Below are 21,549 nucleotides of genomic sequence, written 5' to 3'. Positions count from 1 at the left end.
AGATACTTCAATGTGATTCGTTGTGAGTTCAAATTTACACAATAAAAGTAAAAATGATCATTTCTATAAATATGATTTACTTTTAACTTTTTGTAAAAACACCTGATGCCTCTTGTAAAATTTACTCAAATGCAATTTAGGACTCCTAGGAAAGATGTCCATAAATAGATCTGTGCTTCTCATGTTTCTACATTAAATACAATTCAATAAAGAGAATCGAATGGAACTGACCAGACTTCAGCACACTAAGAAATGCTTACAAAGAATAAATTATAAACTAGACACAAAGTGATCACACACTGTATTACATGTCTGAAAACCTCACTCCTGAGCACATATTTCAAACACATATTCTAACCACCACTAAAGATTTATCGTTTACACATAGCTTATAACAATCAGCTAGTTTCAGCAGGATAAACATAGGACTGGGCAATACAACAGTAATGCTAATCACCAAAATCCATGCATTCTTTTTTTTTAATATAATTTTTTGTTTATAAATGGGAGTATTCTTTCCCTTCAGAGATAGAGATAAACTGAACCATTCCTAGCAAAAGCAGGCATTATCAGTAATGTCGTAATTTTACCTAGTTATTTATATTCATATTACTATTTTGTAGTGTGGTATGCATGACAAACTTGTTAGAGGAAACAAGCCTTTTCACTTTATTACATTATTTCATTAGTTTTCAATAGTTTTTATGATATTTTAATTAGAACCTCTCAATTTGTTGAGTAAATGTTTCAGGGAGATAGTTAACATCAGACACAATGAAGGCTGCACAGAAGCTTTAAGCTCAGACAATAAACATCTTCATTTCTCCAGGAAAAAAACCCTGTCACTAGGGTTAAAATGAGTGAATGAAAAAAGGAAGTTGTGACTAAATTTAGTAAAATAATTCATTAGCATTAAAAAAATAAATAAATATAATAAAAAACCCCTGTGTGGTAATGTTTGCAGTGGTAGCTGGTGTGCTAGTTTCTAACCATTGCACATAGTTGGTGGAGATTTTATGACTGTTAGGTGTAGATATTTTACTTACTTACGAGAATTCACCACTGCGTTTATATTCCACCTGGAGCTAATACTAAGTAGGTGCCCTATGAACTGTATGGGGTGATTAGTGAACTGCAAAACACACACCCTGGCAGACTTTTTTCTCGGGAGATTTCTTTCCCTAAATTTCACCAAAATGTGAAATTTGCAATAAGAGGGGCCAAACCGCTGGACCATGTTTACACAAATATTTCTAGCACATACCAGAGAGTGACACTCCTCCACCTTGAATACTCAGATCACATCTCTGTTGTGCTATTACCAGCACACACACTTTATGTCAGAATTCTCAAACCAGGGAGTAATGCACCTGCTCACCATGTCCTAGCTTGTCCCTCTGTAGAAAGTGGTCAAGAAGGAAGGTGGGAAATGTGACTTCCCCAGCCTTTGCAGAAAGAAGACATGTTGCTCAGCTTTCTTGGTCATGTTGTGTTAAGGGACTAGGTGAAATTCTCAGGCAGGTGGACACTACACACATTGTTCAGCGGAGAGGGATCATGGCTTGTTCTTATAAAGTGAATAAACATATCTTTAATTTTGTCCCTGTTAAGAGACAGGTTGTTGATTCTAACCGGCATGTTAGCCATTGTACATATTTTTTTGTATGTTTACTATCTGCATGTATGTCATTTTAGTTGATGAGCCCCACCACGGTTGTAACATCTGCGAACATGACGATTTGATTTGAACTCTCAACTGCTGCAGAGTCGTGTGTCAGCAGAGTTATCAGCACTGGACTTAACACACTGTCCTGGAGGGCCCAGTACTCAGCGGTGTGATGCTGGAGATTTTACTCTGAAAGCAGACTTCGATAGCAACCCCTACACTTACCGGATTTTGAGTCAGTCAAACTGTTTTTGTGTGCAAAATCAGTTTTAATAGCTATTTTCCCCTCACATTTTATAAAAATGCTGAAATACAGTACTTTCCCCACACTCCTGAGCTCTGTACCTTCATGGAGGTGAAGTTCCTCTGTCTGTCAAATTGAAACTCCATCTCCATGAATCCAGGGCCAAGACTATCGTTCTTCCAGCCGAGGTAATCATATCCCGGCCATAGCTGATACTGCCGAGTCTGAAAAAAATCATCCTGACCAATCACTCCATCTGTCAGCTGACCAAGACCTCCCAACAGCCTCCTTCAGAGAGAAAACCAGAGGGACATGTGGAGAAAGAGAGAATTGATTAGTTGAATAGAATTGAAGCATTGGCTGCATGGCAGAAACACACATTCAACAAGGTGCCAGTCCATTTCCGGGCACCACATACTCACATATTCACTCACACATAAAGACAACATTGAGTAGCCAATCCACCTATCAAGATGTGTTTTTTGGACTGTGAGAGGAAACCACAGCATCCAGAGAAGGCTCAAAACCTGAACTCCTTGAGCTGTGTGATAGCGACACTACCTGTTGTATCATTTGTTACTGTGCCACTAAAAAGAGAGAGAGTGTGTGAAAAAAGAGAGAGGGTTTATTCCATAGCAAGGAAGGTACAGAAAATGTGAGGCATAAATGAGGAGATGGAAGAAGCAAAAAAAAAAAAAAAAAAAAAAAAACAATGAGAAAGGCATGGAGAGGAAAGGCTTGAGAGGTGGAAAAGAAAGAGAAAGGAAACACTTAGCTACAGGGCTGAAAGATTAGCATCTTGAACCCCACTAAAAAAACCCACTAAATTGTTTTACAGAAGAATAACCTTTAAAGGTCATCTTCAGCTCAGGAAATGTGCTTTATAGGTGCTTTGTTTCTTGCTTTACTAATATTCATCAAAACTCCTAGCATATACCAACTGTGCATTGGTCAATACATATGTTGTAGAAACCCTGGCAGTGTTCTTTGACAGCAGACAGTCTAGCATTGTTTTGTGACATTCAACAAAAAAAAGTGGCCACATAAGACCTAGCTGTGTTTGACAGCTTTAAAAAATCATACAGGGTGTTGAGGGTCCAGCATCCCCCCACACCCCCAAACACACACACACACACACACATAGGAACAGCGTTCTTGCCTTCGCTCCAAAAGACCATCGTATATGGAGTCATTGAGGGGAGTGACAGGATATCCTGGAGCCATCATGGTCTGTCCCTCTGGGGCAGTGTAAGCAGTCAATCCATCTATGAGATGACCAAGGAAAAAAGAGAGAAAATGAAAGACTATTCAGTTTGCTTTGCTTAGTTTATTTTGGCATCCAGTCTTAAAAAAAACATGGGATTTTTGAGGCCAGATTAGATTTGTGGGGTGTTATCAGAACTCTAGCTTTAAAAACTGTGTAAAACATTTTTATAACACTGTAAAAGTGTAAAAGAATTTTATACCTCTGTAAACATTTGAATTGTTTCCACAAAAACCCACTGATGCAAAACACAACAAAATCCCCTTTTGAAGCATTCCCTAAATGTGCATATGTGTGTGAGAATGAATGATTGATTTACAGAGCTAATTCCACAGGGTGCTTCACATCTAAAAATGAAACTGTACAGAAGTTGAGGCACAGAAAACAACAAGCATTCTTCCTTTATGATCCTATGAAACAATAGAAGTCATATCACCCCTACACCGGTAGGGTATTACAATTAGTCAGAATCATAGTGTAGATCAGATGATGTGTTAGATATTATAATCGTACAGCATATGGGTACTTTTACAGTTTTTCTCATTTGCTTTGGAACATTTCTGGAATCATCATTTATATTTGCACAACATTATGTGCATTTCACAAAAAATTTCGTACAAACAGCACGGCACAGTGGATTACTGAATATATTGATGAAGGTGAAAATGCAGGGGCCCGCAGTTTTATTGTGAGGTGTATGTAAAAAGTACAAAGTTAGATATTATATTAGATTAGATTGATTGAAAAAGACTGGACAAGATTCATATTCATGCTGTGTACTGTTTGTACTGTAGATCAATGTCAGACCATGTCATTATGATACAGAAATGAAAGACAAACTGTTTAGCACAAAGGGATAAAATCTGACAAATAAGGAATATAAATATGAGAAACACCCTTCAGACAGAGGTGTATATATAGGGCTACCTGGGGAATTACACTGAAGTCTTTCTAGACCTCCTATGCTATTTTCTGGTGGCAAAATTACTTTAGGTAGGTAGATCTTGTACAATTCACAGCAGGTGTGCATGCTGAAATTTGTGTGTGTGTGTGTACCCTGCCAAGGGCAGCCGAACACTTCCACACGCATACACACTGTCTGCACAACATCAGTGACTGGGATGAGGCGTAGGAAGCGTGTGATTATAGGAGGATGAAGATCTTTCACCACTGATGCATAGGTGTTCACATTCCCCATGATAACCTGCAGGAAACAAAATACAGAAAACACATAAACACACACATATTACCAATGTGACCTATATAAAACACAAGCTGAATTTACAAACTTTTACAAATAATTGTGAAAGCAAATCATGGTAAGGAGCTTAGGCAACACAAAGTAACAGCCACAATGTAAGGTAGAATGCAAAATTCTAATAAGAGTCTCAGGCACCAGAATGTAATTGCTGTACCATATGAGGTAGAAAAGAAGGTTCTATTAAGCAGTTCATTTCAGCATAATTATTATATGGAGTTTATTGCCTTTGAGGACCTTCGTCACGTTTATTTATAGTGGGTTTTTTTTTCGTTTTTTAGTCAAACTCTGTCCTGAAACATCCCTTGAAGCAATAAAATAGAAAGATAATAAAAGTAATAGAAGCAAATTTTAAAAAAGCTTGATATAGATATCCTCAGTGGGAGAATCTCTCAATTTCATTCCTTTTCTTGTCCATACCTCGTTACCCAAGCGGTTTCTCCAGGAGATCCAGCGGTGGCCGTCGCGGCTGTAGTCCAATCGATATTTTCTGGCAAATTCATTTCCAGAGCTCCGAGCGTATCGGCCCTGTGTTGCCACAACCGTGACAAAGGTCAGCTGCCTGAGGTCCAGCTGCAGAAACTGAACATCAGACGGCTGCAACTGACCAGCAGGACACCAGGCTCCATCTCCCTCCTCTCTGTTCAACCTGTGTGTGTGTGTGTTGAGAGAGAGAGAGAAAGAGAGAGAGAGAGACAGAGAGAGAGACTTGCATATATAAATATTTTGGATATTTTAAATACATAACACTTCATAATGTCACTTATGTCATGAACAAATATATTTATATTACTTATTGTATTTAATTTTACATTATTTGATTCTTTTTCTTTCTCTCTTGTTAGTCATTTCCTATATTGCTGCAGCAGTAGTTAATTGCGATTCACGTCAGAAAAGCCATTGGACATTTTTACATTTGAGAGAGAGATAGAGAGTAAAATCAAAGTTTAATTTAAAATTTAAATAAGGATAATGTGGATTGTGCTTCTGAATAAAAGAAATATGGTATTTTAATATTGCTGTAAAAATGTCATAAACTTTTTGTTTACCTTCCATATTGTGGACCGGTGGTATCATACCATTGACTGGAGGCTGTAATGTCATCATTTTTGATCCTGCCATCCTCCATGCCAAGAGGGTAGCGGCAGAGCCCTGGAAACATGACATAGTTTAAGATAATTAAATTACATCACAAAAAGTGTCAATCACGTAACATAAACATTTTACACTGAATCTCGTTTTTAACCTAATTCCTACTCTTCACACACATCCTTGAAAGCAGGTATAATTTAGCTGATCACTCAGTGCTGCAGTGACACTGAGGTGGTATTACTATGTGTTGTGATGGTACAAGTGGATCAGACACAGCAGTACTGCTGAAGATTGTAAAGCCCTCAGTGTCTGTGCTGGACTGAGAACCAAAAACATCCAGCCAACAGCATCCTGTGTCCACTGATAAAGGACTAGAAGACGACCAACACAAATTGTGCAGCAACAGATTTGTATAAAGTCAGAGAGACCCTATCTCTGACTTTATACATCTATAAGGTAGATGAACGAGGTAGGTGTGTCTAACAGAGTGGACAGTGAGTGGACACAATGACTGAAAACTCCAGCAGCAGTACCTAATTCACTGGTATCAAGGCAACACACATACACAGGACCACCACATCAGCATCACTGCAGAGCTGAGAACGAACCACCATTCAAATTATTCCTGCTCTGTGGTGCTCTTGACCATTATAAAGTTGGCCAAACAAAGTATGCAGAGCAACAGTTGGACAACAATCTGTAATTGTGTGGTCAGTGGAGCTGAAAGAATGCACAGTGAGTGTAGAAAGATTGAGGTGGTCATATAATTCTGATATGACTGTATTACTGCTGTCACACTAAATGATCTCCATTTCTGTCAGTTATTTACATCAACTGAATAGTGCAGTTGCCCTTTGAATAGTGATTTTTCAAATATATATGGAAGAATATAAAAAATCCAGAACAGACAATAAATCCAGTTACATTAACTTTCTTTTAATTTATTATGTTTTTGATCTTTCTCTGTTTAGTTGATCTTTAAGAAGCTCATGTGTTCCCATGCGTGTGTGTGTGTTTGTGTGTACCTGGGTCTATCTGAGCATTGGTTTTTGAGTGCAGGACCAGCAGCAGGAAGATAAACATGGTGAGGCATCAGATTCATTCACTTCATGACACACACTACATCTCTACACAAAACACACAGACAGGGAGAGAGAGAGAGAGAGAGAGCCTGTTTAAATAAAATCAGGTGAATAATACAGCCTAACTGACCTGATTCTTAAATAACAGCCTCTTTTTACAAAATAATTATTTATTCCCTTCTTTGCTGTAATGTGTGTAAGGTATTTGTTTCCATTTTTTAGCTCCCAAAAGTCAAATGAATGCAGAAATATTTTTTCCAGAATGTCTTTTTGTCAAAATATTACATCAATTATTACTGTTTATTACAGTCTAAATTCTCCAAGTGCAGCACAGAAGGTCAGCCTCATCACCCCAAAGAGATCACTCTGGAATTATTTCATCACACATTGTGCAACACACATACACACACAACACATTTGTAAAATATTAATGTGTCAGGTTAATCTGTTTATATTCGTCAGATTAAACAGACTCAGCTCTGAAACACAGGACAAAACAAGGACAATGAACCTCAGATTAAACACAACAAGAATATATGTGCAAGTTTTATATCTGTTTTCCATTTAAACACATCATGAACAAAAAAAGAAAATAGAAAAAATCTTTAAACCTTTTAAATTGTCATTTAATCTAAATGCAACACTGGAATGTATTTCAACAGCATCATCAGGATATTAAATCATTTGTAGATTGTATTAATTAAATTAATACATAAAAGGGTTATAATGCCAAAATCCTAGAAGGAAATGGAAGTAGACACTGGATATGAACAATGAATTCATCACATTAGAACAAATATGAGAATCCTATCGGCCATCAATCGAACTTGAAGTCAAAGTAGGTCATAGCCAATGTAGAAATTGTGTGACAAAGTGAGCAAACGATAGGACAGAATGACAGGAAAGAGCGAGAGAAAGAGGAGGGATTGATGCAGCAGTTTATGTAATGTTTGGCTCCAGTTGAGGCCTGTGTTAGGATTCCAGCTTCATTGCTCATGTTTCTGAAGGTCCCACATGGCTAACCAGCTAACACAGTGCAGAAACAAAAGCCACATTAACAACCCCACAAACAATACTGATGCTAACAATCTTCCACATAACAATACCCAATGCTACCTAGAGGCCAATAAATTATGATGCTAACAATCTCTCAAACAATGCTGATACTAACAACCTTACAAAAGATATTACCCAATGCTAACAATACTATTATTGTTTCATAATAACGTAGAACAGCACAGAAATTAACGTTTAAAAATTTTCACATATTGGAATGTTCAGATAATTTGAATATTAGTTTATTTATTCATTATCTGTAACCGCTTATCCAAACAAACACAAAAACCAAATACACTGGTAACTTTGCTGATAATGCATTCTGTGATATATTCCAAGTACACATGTCACACTGGATCGAGGAATGTTAAATGCCTGCACAAATTCGGACATGCATGTCTCATCCATCTTGCATGCACTGTCTCGCCTTGTTCCAAATCACGATAATTCACGTCACCTTGCCATGAGCACATTGCAGTGTTTAAACTCACTCAAACCTCACAACGACAGCTGTGGGCATTCCCAAGCCATACCCTAAGGTAACACCAATATACATACTGCTATCCAATTATGGTGTCAAATCAATCAATGTCAAAAATGGGAAGCATAAAAACATCACGTAGAAAATATTAACCTGCAAGTTTTAACATTTTGCGAGTGTAAATATCCCTTTTGCGAGTGCACATGTGAAACTCATGAGCACCAAGAGAGGAACTGCAGCAACACTGATCATAATCTCATTCTTAAACTGTCGTTATTCCATTCTCAAATGTTTTTAACCATCTCAATTTTAAAGTTTGCCTTGCACGCCATGCTATTTTTTTCTAGGGCTATTTTTGTGATTGAGAGGATTTTCCGTGCTCTGAACAGTCTTTTGACAGTTTGGGGGCAAGGTTAGGGCCGTTTCTCCCAGTGAATGCTATTGGCTGATGTTTCCTGGTTCTGCCCGACTCAAACACTACGTATGGCCCACCTACTGGGAGAAGCCATCTACAGTACAACAACATGGAGGCCAAGTATCATGGTCATTTGAGTTTTATTTTGAAATGGAGAAACATGGAAAGTAAGAAACAATAATATTGAGGGTGGGGCAGCCCGGTGGTGCAGCAAGTAGTGTCACAGCCACACAGCTCCAGGGACCTGGAGGTTGTGGGTTTTGTGTCCTGCTCCGGGTGACTGTGTGAGGAGTGTTCTCCCCGTGTCCGTGTGGGTTTCCTCCGGGTGCTCCGGTTTCCTCCCACGGTCCAAAAACACACACGTTGGTAGGTGAATTGGTGACTCAAAAATTTCTGTAGGTGTGAGTGTTTGAGTGAATGTGTAAGTGTGTGTGTTGCCCTGTGAAGGACTGGCGCCCCCTCCAGGGTGTGTTCCTGCCTTGCGTCCAGTGATTCCGGATAGGCTCCGGACCCACCATGACCCTGAATTGGATAAGTGGTTTCAGACAATGAATGAATGAATGAATGAATGAATATTGAGAGTATGGTCCATGCAGCATCTCTGTTCAGTGACAGCAGGCAGAATACAAAGTAAAGCTAGTGAAAAAGAGTTGACTCCTGAACGAAACGATTGAGCATCTGGAAGTACGGATCAACTCTTAGCAAATGATTCAGAGTCAAACCTCAGAGTCAACTCAGTATCAGTATTTTGCAGCTAACATTATTTCCACACGTATATCACATATGATTATCTGAACCTGTGTAAACAGTGGATTATTACCCTATGCCGACTCTGTTTATCCATAACTGGGGAACAGCAACTCTGTGAACCCCAAAGGCTTCTCCTAGTAGGCAGGCCATATACAGTCTTTGAGGTGGGCAGTCACAGTACAAGAAGACATCAGACAATAGCATTTACTGAAAGAAACGGCCCTGATCCCACCCCCAAACTGTCAAAAACCCTATGCCAACGCAGAACTTTAAAATTGAGAGGGTAAAAAACATTCGAGAATAAAATAAAGACAGTTTCAGAGCAAGATTATTATCAGTGTGTGCACAATTCCTCTCTCTGTGTTTGTGAGTTTCACATTTACACTTGTGTGAGATATTTACACACATGAAACTTGTGTGCTGATTAATATTTTCCACATGATGTTTTTGACTTTGGTGTGAAGCCATATCCCATGACTTTTGGCATGTCATGGTTTTTATTTAAACCAGCAGTAAATGTGTTTTACTGCATATGGGGCAGTCATTGTGGTGATACAGTTAACCATAACGGAGCAGAGGCCTATAATACTGTCTAAATGCGATTCCTTTTTCATATTAATAACTGTATCCATTTAACCCAACAAATACAGCACAGAAAACTAACACCCTCCAGCAGAATGCTTCCTTGGAGCAAAGCACGAAAGAGCCAAATTCCAGCCAGCAGGGAATCTTATAACATGCAAGAACTTGTCACACACACACACACACACACACACAGAAATGTAACCAGAACAAATGTAAGCAGAGCCCAGAGGAGTGTTACTACAAAACAGATTGTTATTATGCAACACAGTCAACAAACACTAATTCACTGAGAAAGAGATAAAGAGACACTGAAAAAGAGCAGAAGACAGAGGTAGTGAGATATAAAGCATGAGACAGTGAGAGACACTGAGAAAGAGACAGAAAGAGAGACACTGAGAATTTAGAGAATACACACTGAGATCAAGTGAAAGACAATAAGGAAAGAGCAGAGAGCATGAGGCTGAGAGACACCAAACAAGTAGAAGAGACACTAAGAAAGAGCATGAAAGTGACACATTTGAAATTCAAATTCATTCTGAAATACATGCAAATACTTTCAGTTTTCATATTAGTTATTAACAATGACCACAAATTGGACCCAAACAAACTTCCCAGAAGAGCTACAACTGTTATATCTAATGTATATATTAAAATATTGAAAACAAACACATTTTCAACTTAATCGTCAAAATTCTAGATTGTCACTTTTAGCACACATTTTCAAGTTATGCAGATTGGATACTATGGAAATTAGGATTTGGCCAAGTTTTAACAGCATCAGTTTTAATTCAGTAACATCAGGTTAATGTCAACAGCATCAGTTTAAATTCAACATCACATTTAACTCAAAAGTTAAACAGTTGTTCCTCTCTTGTTTTTTGAGCACCGTTTGTATTTGGTGTGATTGTGCTTTGGTCACTGAAACTGTTTTGTCTCATCGTTTACTTATTTTTGTTTGGTGTCGTCTTAGTAGCTTGGTTGTCCTTTGCATTTGGGTTGCTTCCATGTGGCAGAATCACGTGACTAAAGCTTGGTAGCCTGGTTTTAAAGGGGCAGTACATGAATAAACTTTGGGGACATAACAGAATAAAAATAATAGATATAATCAATATAGACAAGACTATGTCAATTATAAGTTTTGAACGTCAGTTTAGATTAATTTTTGATTAACTGCCCGGCCCTAGGCATACTGATTTTGGGAATTTTTGGGAAGAAAACAGAATGGAGAAGAAAAGGAATAAAGCAAAAAAATGACTAAAAGCTAGGGTTTTCTTCTCCTTGCGCTTGTATGTACTCCTGGGCTCCTTGTATGTAAAAATAAACAGAGGCTTGTCGTCTACTTGTTGGTTTAGGTTTGTTGCCCTAAACTGGTCATCCAGAAATGGCTTTTTAGAAAAAGTAAGAAATGTGTTGATTTTAAGTTAAGATTTCAAGTGACAACACGACTCAGTGAGCAGAGCCATGTGGAGCAGCAGGGCAGCCTTAATTTTAAAGCGGGCGCTGAGCGTGAATTTTCTGAAGAATAGGGCTATCCCCAAGTATTCGGGTATTCAGATTTTTGTTTGATGAATAGAGTCATATAAAACAGCCTAACGTGCTAAAACAACACATCTACAATGAAACGAGGTGATGCCACAGTTCATTTTGTAAGCTTTGTGTCTGAAATTAGAGCACATCCACTCAAACTGGTTATACTCTATGCCCTTAGTTAGCGAGCTAGTTAGCAGGTTAGCGAGACACAGTGCAGCCTGGAGAGAGGGATATTAAAGCAGGGGTCAGAAGCCGTTTTTGTTAATGACAACAATACACACCACCCCACTCCCCAAATATCCCGACCGAAGCTCCAAAGCCCTAAAAATGGCATTCGGGACAGCCCTACTTTATTGTAACAGCAATATTTTTAACTTCTCAAGAAAATACAGCATGAGTTGTTAATCAACAACAGCACTTCTAACTAGCCAAGAGCTAGAATGTAACTGATGAAGCATATAAGATAAACAGGAAGTATAGGTGCCAGAAAATAACTACTGCACAAGAGAAGGTGAACCTTCTAATAATTAGTGGTAGGTTTTTTGTGTTGTTTGGCCAGATTTTGCCTTGCATTCCATTCTGTTTTGGCCATTTATATTTACTCCATTGCAACGGTGATGATTAAATACATTTTACACCATTTAAAAAATAGAATAATATAGCATTCTAGTTAAGACTGAATAATGTAAATATACTTAAAATTGTATCCTCATCACAACAATTAGCAAAAGAATGCAGAGAAAAGCAATGGCGTGAAAATACAGCTTCTGCAACAGATTAAAGGATGGTTCTTACTGTGAAAATAATCACCTTCAGCAGTTCTCCTCAACACCTGCACACATGCTTTTGAGCTGAGAACATTTCAAACAGTTTTGCATGACCGCTGACCCAGTTTTGACCCAGGTCAAAGAAGACATACATTACTGACCAAAACATCTGCTCAGAAAACAATCTTGACCAAGCTTAAATCTCTATGTGTTTATGTAATAAACCTATGAGCATGTATCAACCAATAGTATAAATTAGGTCATGATATTACCTTATATATATTTGTGTGTGTGTGTATGTGTTTATACACTCTAAAATGCATTACCTTTCATTTTATTTCAATGTATTTCAATAATACTATATATTTAGTATTTGTGTAGTATATGCAGTGCTCTACAGAGTATTTCCTGAGTTATTACAAAGCTTTCACAATGTAACTAATACACTGAAGTGTAACAGTAACACAATGTACTAATACATTGTGTAACAAAGATACTACACATTATTTTTGTGTTTAATTTAAAGGTATGTTGTTGCAGTGCTGATTTGTGATTGGGCTGCACCATTGACTTTTAGATTTAGATTTTTATGCAATACAAAATGCATCCAAATAGAGAAGAATAATTTGGTGCAATCCTCAGCTCCTTTGTTGAGAGACAGATGGAGGATGTTCTGAATCGTCTGACCCAAAATACAAACATTCAGGACTTGAAGAGGTTAAAAAGTTATACTTCTAAACTGAACTCAATTGTTTTTGGGTGGAGTTATTAATATATCACGTTTTTGTTTAGAGTACGGATTTTACACTACATAAATATAACAATAATCACGGTTTGCAGTTTCTTTTTGGATCAGGTTTTATTTTATCTCTCTCTGTTTTAAAGCACAACCTCAATACGTGTTGAATTGTGGACTGATTATAAACTTTATTCTGTGTTTTGGCTATCTAACACGACGCTTTTTCTGTTCTTTATCTGATACATCACTAATGAACGGGCAACCCTATGGAACAGTCTTGTCCCATGTGTTATTAGCTAGAACTATCTGTGAATTTTTACATTTAAAAGCAAATAAATGCAATAAGGAATGCTGGTTCAGACTATAACATTTCTGAACATTGTCATACGCTCCTGAAAAAAATAATAAGCGGTGTAAACTCTCTAGTAATTTCAAGATGATAATCATGCACGGCTATCGCGATAACGGTAGCGCTAATTAATTTCGACCGTTAGGCCACACTGCCCTCAATAACGTTCACAAAGAGGTTGAAAACTGTAAAACTTCAGCACCGCTGCACAACAAACGAAAACGATTAGCTTAGCCATGTTCTGCCTCTTTTGTTCCCGTATATACAAACACTATGAAAAAAAGACCGTTTTATTAATCGTTTGTCTTTTTTAACTTTAACTTAAATTAAATCGGGCGAAAACTTTTAAATATATCATTCGACAAAGCGATCAGGCGCGGCACAATATTTTCTCATATACTAGCTTCAACAAAACGGCCCAAAAACTGCTACTTTTGTCTCTTCAAAAAAATCTTTGTCTTATTTGCGCGGTGTTTACCTGCTTTCACAGTCTTTTCTCTGATGCAGAGCCCTTTATCTTCACTTTACCTTAAAAACAAACAGATTTGTTTCGCTTATTGATCCACAGGCATTGTCTTGAAAAGTTTAAACTCTCCTCTCCGTGTTACAACATCGTTAAGAGCTGGAAATCAGGAGGAAAAAAGAGAAAAGTTCAATGTGATTTTTACATCACATCCCTCTTCCTGCCGCGGGAGGAGGGAACTCAATCCTCAAGAAAACTCCACTGGAAAACTCCAGCCTTCAGAATGGGTGCGCCTCAAACAGACACAGTGCTCCCTAGTGAACTAGGCCACAATTAGGGTACTTCACTCCCACATGAAATAAACACACAATGTCAGTTGCTCTTTTAATTTATTCTTCTCCCACCAGTTATTTAATGTAATATATAACAGCTCTCAGACTGATGGCACCTCAGATAAAAATCCTTGCAGCTTCCTGCCAACTGACATTTCCTCTTTTTTGAAATAACCCTTCCATCAGTTTACTCATTTACTCATGGTACTTAGTGTAGTTATGGGTAAAGTAAATTCATTCATTCATTCGGCCTGTAAATATCTCAAAATACTTAACAAATGCGTAAATGTTAATCCACAAATAAAACACAAGTCACAAATATGCTTCACTGTTCACAAATGAATGAATCCCAATCGGTGTCTCACGGTCTGCAATTTGTACAAATACAGTTACATTTATAAATAAATACGTATTTTTGGTTTGATTTTCATATATTACAATTTTATGCGAATAAAACACGTTTGTTTAAATTTACATTGCAAATATTTGTAAAGTTGAAGTCTCGAATTTAAAATGTAATTTGCGTTTGTGGATCAAGGCACTCACGTGTTTTCTGTGACGTGCATTTGTTCATTTCCTCTCGCGGGTTTTTGAATTTTGAGACTTTCCTCTCGCATTTCATTCATTCATTCATTCATTATCTGTAACCGGTGGGTCCAGAGCCTACCTGGAATCACTGGGTGCAAGGCGGGAATACACCCTGGATGGGGCACCAGTCCTTCACAGGGCAACACACACACACACACACCGCCGCCTCTCGCATTTCACCCGATCCAAATACAAATGCAGCCTGATCCACAAACGTGGCCAGCAGGCGAACAAGCCACCGCTAGGTGGCTCTGTTGTTTCCCCCAGTGTCTTAGGACTGACCTGTTGCTCTCAGGTCCGCAGCTAAAGAACCCCCTGTAGGCGAGACTATGACTCCATTGGCTGCCGCAGTAAATGATAGACAGCTAACTCTGGCTGCTGATTGGCTAAATTAAAGTGATGACCAATGAGAAGCGCATATTCTGTATCGGAGCCGTGGGGTATCTGCCCCTCCCTGCGGCTGAGGGAGAGAATCTGTCTGAAACAAATCACCCGTTTTAACAATCCAATCTCAAAATTACGAAACATATCAGTCCAATAAGCAAATACGGGATGATTTTAACGTATTTTATTTGACAATCCTAGTCTGCAGCGAAATTAGGGAAGTTCCGCTGGATTATAACGTCGTTAAAATTAGGGCACCTTTAAAAGCATTCCACAGTGATCCCCCTCCTAACTGTCTGTGATATGAAGCTGAATTCAGCGGCTTGATTTTTTGTTCGAACTTCCACATTAAATGTTTCGCAAATGCGTGTCCATGTAAGTTGGCCCCCACGTCCTAAAACAACAGTGCCACCTAGCGGCATAAAATTATGATATATCTATGAAAACCAAAAACATGAATTTATAAATTTAACTGTATTTGTACAAATTGCAGACCGTGAGACACAGGGATGTATTCATTTGTGAATAGTGAAGCATATTTGTGACTTGTGTTTAATTTGTGGATTAAAATTTACGCATTTAAAAAAGTATTTTGAGACTAATCTCTCTTCGTAGAGGAAACCCACGTGGACACGGGGAGAACACCCCAAACTCCTCACACACTGTCACCAAGAGCAGGACTTGAGCCAACACCCTCCAGGTCCCTGGAGCTGTCTGACTGTGACACTACCTGATTAGTATATATTATATCATGTTGTTGATCCTTTTGTAGTGAAAATTCAATTCATTTTAAGTTATATTTTCAGTAAAAATGACTATATTTACTAAACTATATATATTTATTTCTCTTGCTTAATACATACAACACAACATAGAACATCAACACAACATCAAATAGAGTATTATTTTTCAGTTTGTTTTATTCTTGAACATATTTTGTAAATGTTACATGAGTGTTTAGCTTTACAGCCATCAAAATGGCCAAATTTCATGCACATTGCCTTCCCTGTAGTAAACAAGTGCACACTTATTTCACAGACTTCTGCTAGCAGTCCTATATTTTTAACAGGCCTCATGTCCAAAAGGGTACCTGTGTCCCCTACGTAGTGAATTATGGCACACTCCTGATTACTTAATTTCCACATCAGAAAAGTATTATTCTTTTCTCTATATTATTAGTAATATTAGATTGCATTTTCTCTTTGTTATTTGTAATATTATAAATGTAGAAACTTGTATTTATGACTCAATTCAAATAAGTTCTTCAGAAGATTGCGTCACAGTCAAATCCCAGTTATCGTATTTAGTGAGATAAGGTACATGATTCATTACCATTACCATATCAACACATTTTTTGTTCAGGTTTCTCAGTTCCTGGAGTAGTTGTGTGTATATGCTTTATTTACTTAATTCATTAATAAAATTATTTATATTTAGTGCAACATGGGTGGCTAGGTGGCACAACAGGTAGTTTCACTGTCACACTTCTCCAGGGCCCTGGGGTTGTGGGTTCCATGTGAGGAGTGTGTTCTCTCATGTCTGCCTGGGTTTCCTCCCACAGTCCAAAACACAGGTTAGAAGATTGATTGGCTATTCAATATTGTCCATATATGTAAAAGTGTGAGTGAATATGCAAGTGTGTGGTGCCCTGTAATGGTCTGATGCCCCATCCTGGATGTGCTCCTGCCTTATGCCCAGTGATTCCATGTAGACTCCAGACCCACTAAAACCCTTAACTGGTTAATGACTTATAGATAATGAATTAATTTATGAATCTGTTAGTTAATGGTTAAATACTGAATGTTATAGTCCTCAAATGGGTGTGTCTCAAACATCCAATTTTGCTCTATGTAGTGAAAAAGGGCGAAATGCTAGGTCATTTATTTCAGCATTAACAAAATCTCACATTTAATTGTATTCACTTTCTGCAGTAACTTGAACATATAAAATAATCTATTAAAGAATTAATACATTATTTAGATTAAGTAAAAAATAGTGCCCCCAATAATCTTTGTTTTTTAGTACCTCAACCCCCACACTTTTCATCATTCCCACTCCATTTTATTCCTCAGAGGACATGTGTAGGTTTACTAGTGTGGATAGTTAGTAAAATGACCATATGTGTTGTAGACACTGTGCATTCAGGATTTTTTTTTTAATATATTGGATTTAACATTCTTCCCTTTCCTCAATTATTCTTCTCTTGAAAGTATCAGATATTGTACCAAGCCTGGATCTTTCAAAGAATAGAATTAATTTAATCTTGTGGAATGAATTTTATAAAAACAAAGTTTAAATAACTTTAATCTCCTTCTTAAACCGTTGTTTACCCCTTTTTGGCTACATTATATACTACAGTGGAACCTCTACCTACAAACTTGATCCGTTCCGTGACCCGGTTCGTAAGTGGGAAAGTTCATTTCTTGAGTTAATTTTCCCCATTTAAAATAATGGAAAAGCAATTAATGCGTTCCAGCCCCCACCCCGAAAGTCACCCTTTTTGCACTGATATATGTTTACAACACTCTCAAATAAGTAAAAAAAAAACACATGTAGCATTACTACAAATAAAAAAAGAAATACAGTGGTAACAGTAATAAACGACTGTCTGGAGGAGTAACACAGGCACTGGCTGTATGACGGGAGGTGGGTGGAATAACAGAGAGTAGGTGGGTGAATGTGGGGAGATGAAACGTAGATACGGCTTAACTTAGCACGAATTTCGATGTCTGCTACTAAAGCTAAATTGCTAAAACTACAATTTGCTAAATTTAAAAGCTCACTCAAGTCTGGGTGCGCTGAGAGACTCGCCTATTGGGGTCAGTGGCCATTTCCAACCGTCGGTTCGGCGGAGGCTTGGGTTCGTTTGTAGAATCATGGTTCGTTGGTGGAGGCAAAAACCCATTTCACCCATTTCAAATTGTAAAGAAAACACTGGGAGCCACAAAACCCTTTTGAAATTTTACATGAAATAACAATGCGCATAACAGGGTTTTTTGCCTTTGTGCTGTGTATAAACAAACAATACTGTGTTACATTTATGAAATCAATGAACGACCGCAGAGAAAATGGAATAACATTTCTGCATTCAACAAAACATTTTTAACTCCGAAAAAAAGACGTCGGGTTGAAGGTTAAGTAAAATACTCAATGTCTATTTGAGTCCTTGTAGTAATGGAAAAAAACGTCGAATTTAAATTATCCACCGGCAGCAAACAAAAATGCTGTCCTCTCTCTGCGTGCCGTCATCATTTTACTGGCACTGTGCAGTCAGCTGTCAAAAAGTTCAAGAGACTACACATTGGCAGGTGTTGCACATTGGAAGAGCGACAAAAATATTTTAAATATTAAATATTAAAATATTTTAGATGTTACAAGTCCCCCATAATCTTCATAGAATTTTGAAAATGAACGAACCAAAAATAAAACAACATTTTAATTAAATACTCATTAATTATTTTCAAAAGCTGAGCCGCATCAGAGGGATCAAAGAACCGCATGCGGCTCTGGAGCCGCGGGTTGCCAACCCCTGGTATAGGCGTTCGTAAGTAGAGGTTCCCCTGTACATAAAACTCTATGTTCACATGCAGTGTCCAAAGTTGGCCAGCAGAGGCCAGCAAACTCTAAAAATACGGCATTTCACACAGATTTTCTATAAATTGTCTTAAATGCTTTGATGCCACCAGGAGGCTGGAGATTATTGGGTAAGACAAGGTCAGTGACGCAATACTCAACTTTCTTCCTTTTGTCACAACAAGGCCCAGGGCTCTGAAACTCAGGAAAGAGGAAGAGGATGGAGTGGGAAAATACCAAGATAAAAGCAACTCAGTGCAATATCCGGCTGACTTCACAGAGTTTATTATTGTTCTGTATACTGGTGAAGTACAGACATTAGGTTTTAAGTCTCAGAAGGTTGCAAAACATTACATGGAATCCAGTTTTCAAGGAAGAGATGTAGTTAATGACTGAACTTCCTTTTGCTAATTTTCAGCAATTTATAATATTACATTTCTCTTCTTGTCCACTATTGTTAATTTAAAGAAAGCCTTAGTAAAGTTTGTTTCTTTATTTTGAGCCAAGGTTATTTTTTTATTGAATTAACATGGTATAATTCTTGATAGATGCAATATGCATGACACAAGGAATGCCATTCTTTAAGCTGTTAAAGGTGATGTTCATTATTTTAATGAAAGACACTTCTATAAAATTCTGAGTATGTTTCCTTACCATTTGCTAGCTCTCCAGTCTATTTACATGCTCGAAACTGGTCTTAATGGTTTTAAGAACTCCAAATGTTGAAAAGCACAAAACAAGACATTGCTCTATTCCTCCATCATAAGTGCATATTCACTTGTTTTTGCTTCTACAGATTACTTAAGGTGGAAATTTCTCCAAATACATGAGACAGCTCATACAGAATACAATATTAAACAACACAAGTTGCAGATGAGCTTCTGTGGTAATTCAAACAGACAAGTTAATCTTCAGCTACATAGAAACAACAGAGTTTTTTCTCAAACACACCGGTCCACCTTAAAATATGTGGAGCTTCTGAACGTAAATAAACTAGAGGGTACAACAATGTCCCCTTTAAGCTATTAAGTCATTACATTTTTTCCAGTAATTGCGTAGTTACAGTAAATATTATTAATGAATTAAGTAAATTCTTAAAATATAAAAAATACTTTTGACATAAGAAATAAGATGGATGTGCCTCAACAAACAATCTGTTCCCCGTGTAATGAACTAGGGCACACTTCTGTATGTTATTCTAGGGCTCGACCATAATTCAATATCAATATATATCACAACATAAAATGTTTCAATAACAATGATATGATTTTTAAACACATTTTCAGTAATTCAGTCAACATTATTTATAACATCTGCTGCTGACTGACGTTCATTACGGATCACCGTCATCCAGTTCATTGCACTCAATTTAAAATTAAGTTTAAAAATATTAATACTGACAAAGCCAATAGGTTTATGTTTGATGGTGATGTCATGTTTCTTGTTTGTTCAGTCAATTTAAGTGGATTTTATACTATTCATATCGATATCGGAATTATGTCGTATCAACCAAAAATGAAGAAATATATCGTGATATAAATTTTGTCCATATCATCCAGCTCTATGTTATTCCTTTATCAACACCACACTGTAATGAGATATTGCATTTTAAAGAAATAGTACTCATACCCTAATACCAGGTGTATAAAATAACTTTTGCGTTGCCTGGCTAGCTCATTGACACACCAAGGTCCACCTTAGGTTTGAGCTTAGGGCAAAGGCATTTCTCTTTAATACTCAAAGAATTTTGAAGGTGTGAGACATTTTTCGAGTGGTGAGTCAAGGTTGGCAAGGGCATGTTAAAAAAGAATTGAGACATGACATTGCGACCTAGGGTAATATCATCGGATGAGAAAGTGGAAAGGCGAAAGAAGGAGTGTAGTGTTTAGTCTGTGAGAGATAAGCCATATCTGAAATCCTCAAATCCACGTCAAACATCAAACCTGATCATAACGATGGCGAATATCAGTGGAAATGCTTTTTTTATTTTCTTCCACAAACAATAAAGAAACCATCAGGACCCTGTTAAGAAAACTGTGGTATTTTTGATAATAACAAGTGGAAAGATCAATGGAAAAGATGTATTTCAGTTTTTATAAAGATTGGACATGTCCTGGTTTAACAGACTCATACTATCTTAGTTAATCAAGACAAGTTTTTTTTCTTCAAATGGATTAATCTGAAAAAAAAAAAGATGAGGATGAGAGAACAGGAATAATTTGCTCGGTTTCACCCTTAGCCTATATATGTCTTAAATCAGCAAAATCATCTCATTCAACTGTTCCTTTCATAACCAAACAGCTAAGCAGAGGAACTCTAACAGAATTATCAATTAGTTTTGCCCTCCATGCGTGTTGATCTGATGTAATAGAATTAGCAATTGGCATTCCTCTCCAAGTGTGTTCAACTGAAACAAACAGCTAAATCTGTCTCTAATCTTCAACCAAAAATGTCTCAATATACTCAGTGTTTTCTCCACTAATCAGTGGTTAGTGGATTGGTTCATTTCAGAATCACAGAGCTGACTCCACTCCTTCAGAGCAAGAGGAAATTACTAGACACTTTCTGAGCTGTGCACTGTGTGGATGATAAAATTCCACACTTTACACAGACATGCAAGCTTTTGAGTAAGTGAAGGTCAATAATTCAGCATGAATCAGCACTCTCTCTCTCTCTCTCTCTCTCTCTCTCTCTCTGTGAGTAGGTGTGGAGTATGTAGTGAACTGCTGGATGGAAGGCTATTCTGTGGTGAAAAAAAGTCCACTACAGAGCAAAAGCTGTAATTTCACTGAGGCACTACCTGAATAAAAATATGTGTTCTTTTGTGTAGTATACTTTTGTGTAGTTATTTTATTTATACATCGAATGTACCTGAATTAACATTCTTGACCTAAGCTCTGTTCTAAGAACTGCTGAGGGACTCATAGGCAG

At 37.4% G+C, this 21,549-nt stretch overlaps 1 protein-coding gene across 2 annotated transcripts in view; it reads right to left on the bottom strand.

Moving 5' to 3' along the window:
• The window catches only part of ddr2l (discoidin domain receptor family, member 2, like), a 29,457-nt gene extending 15,562 nt beyond the window's left edge, over nt 1–13,895 (bottom strand). Inside the window, exons 1-7 of one of the 2 annotated variants that reach the window (XM_066655583.1) lie at nt 13,757–13,895; nt 6,550–6,651; nt 5,482–5,584; nt 4,853–5,081; nt 4,231–4,378; nt 3,070–3,175; nt 2,012–2,198 (exon numbers count right to left, since the gene is read on the bottom strand). In XM_066655583.1, the coding sequence (XP_066511680.1) occupies nt 2,012–2,198; nt 3,070–3,175; nt 4,231–4,378; nt 4,853–5,081; nt 5,482–5,584; nt 6,550–6,607 (831 nt within the window). In that variant the 5' untranslated portion in view covers nt 6,608–6,651; nt 13,757–13,895. The remainder of the gene's footprint in view (nt 1–2,011; nt 2,199–3,069; nt 3,176–4,230; nt 4,379–4,852; nt 5,082–5,481; nt 5,585–6,549; nt 6,652–13,756) is intronic. The other variant, XM_066655584.1, reaches the window with a different exon arrangement.
• Between the last annotated feature and the right edge of the window lie 7,654 nt (nt 13,896–21,549).

This window comes from Hoplias malabaricus, chromosome Y (assembly GCF_029633855.1).
Source record: "Hoplias malabaricus isolate fHopMal1 chromosome Y, fHopMal1.hap1, whole genome shotgun sequence".
In the NCBI taxonomy this organism is placed as follows: domain Eukaryota; kingdom Metazoa; phylum Chordata; class Actinopteri; order Characiformes; family Erythrinidae; genus Hoplias; species Hoplias malabaricus.
This window is presented reverse-complemented; position numbering and strand designations above follow the sequence as displayed.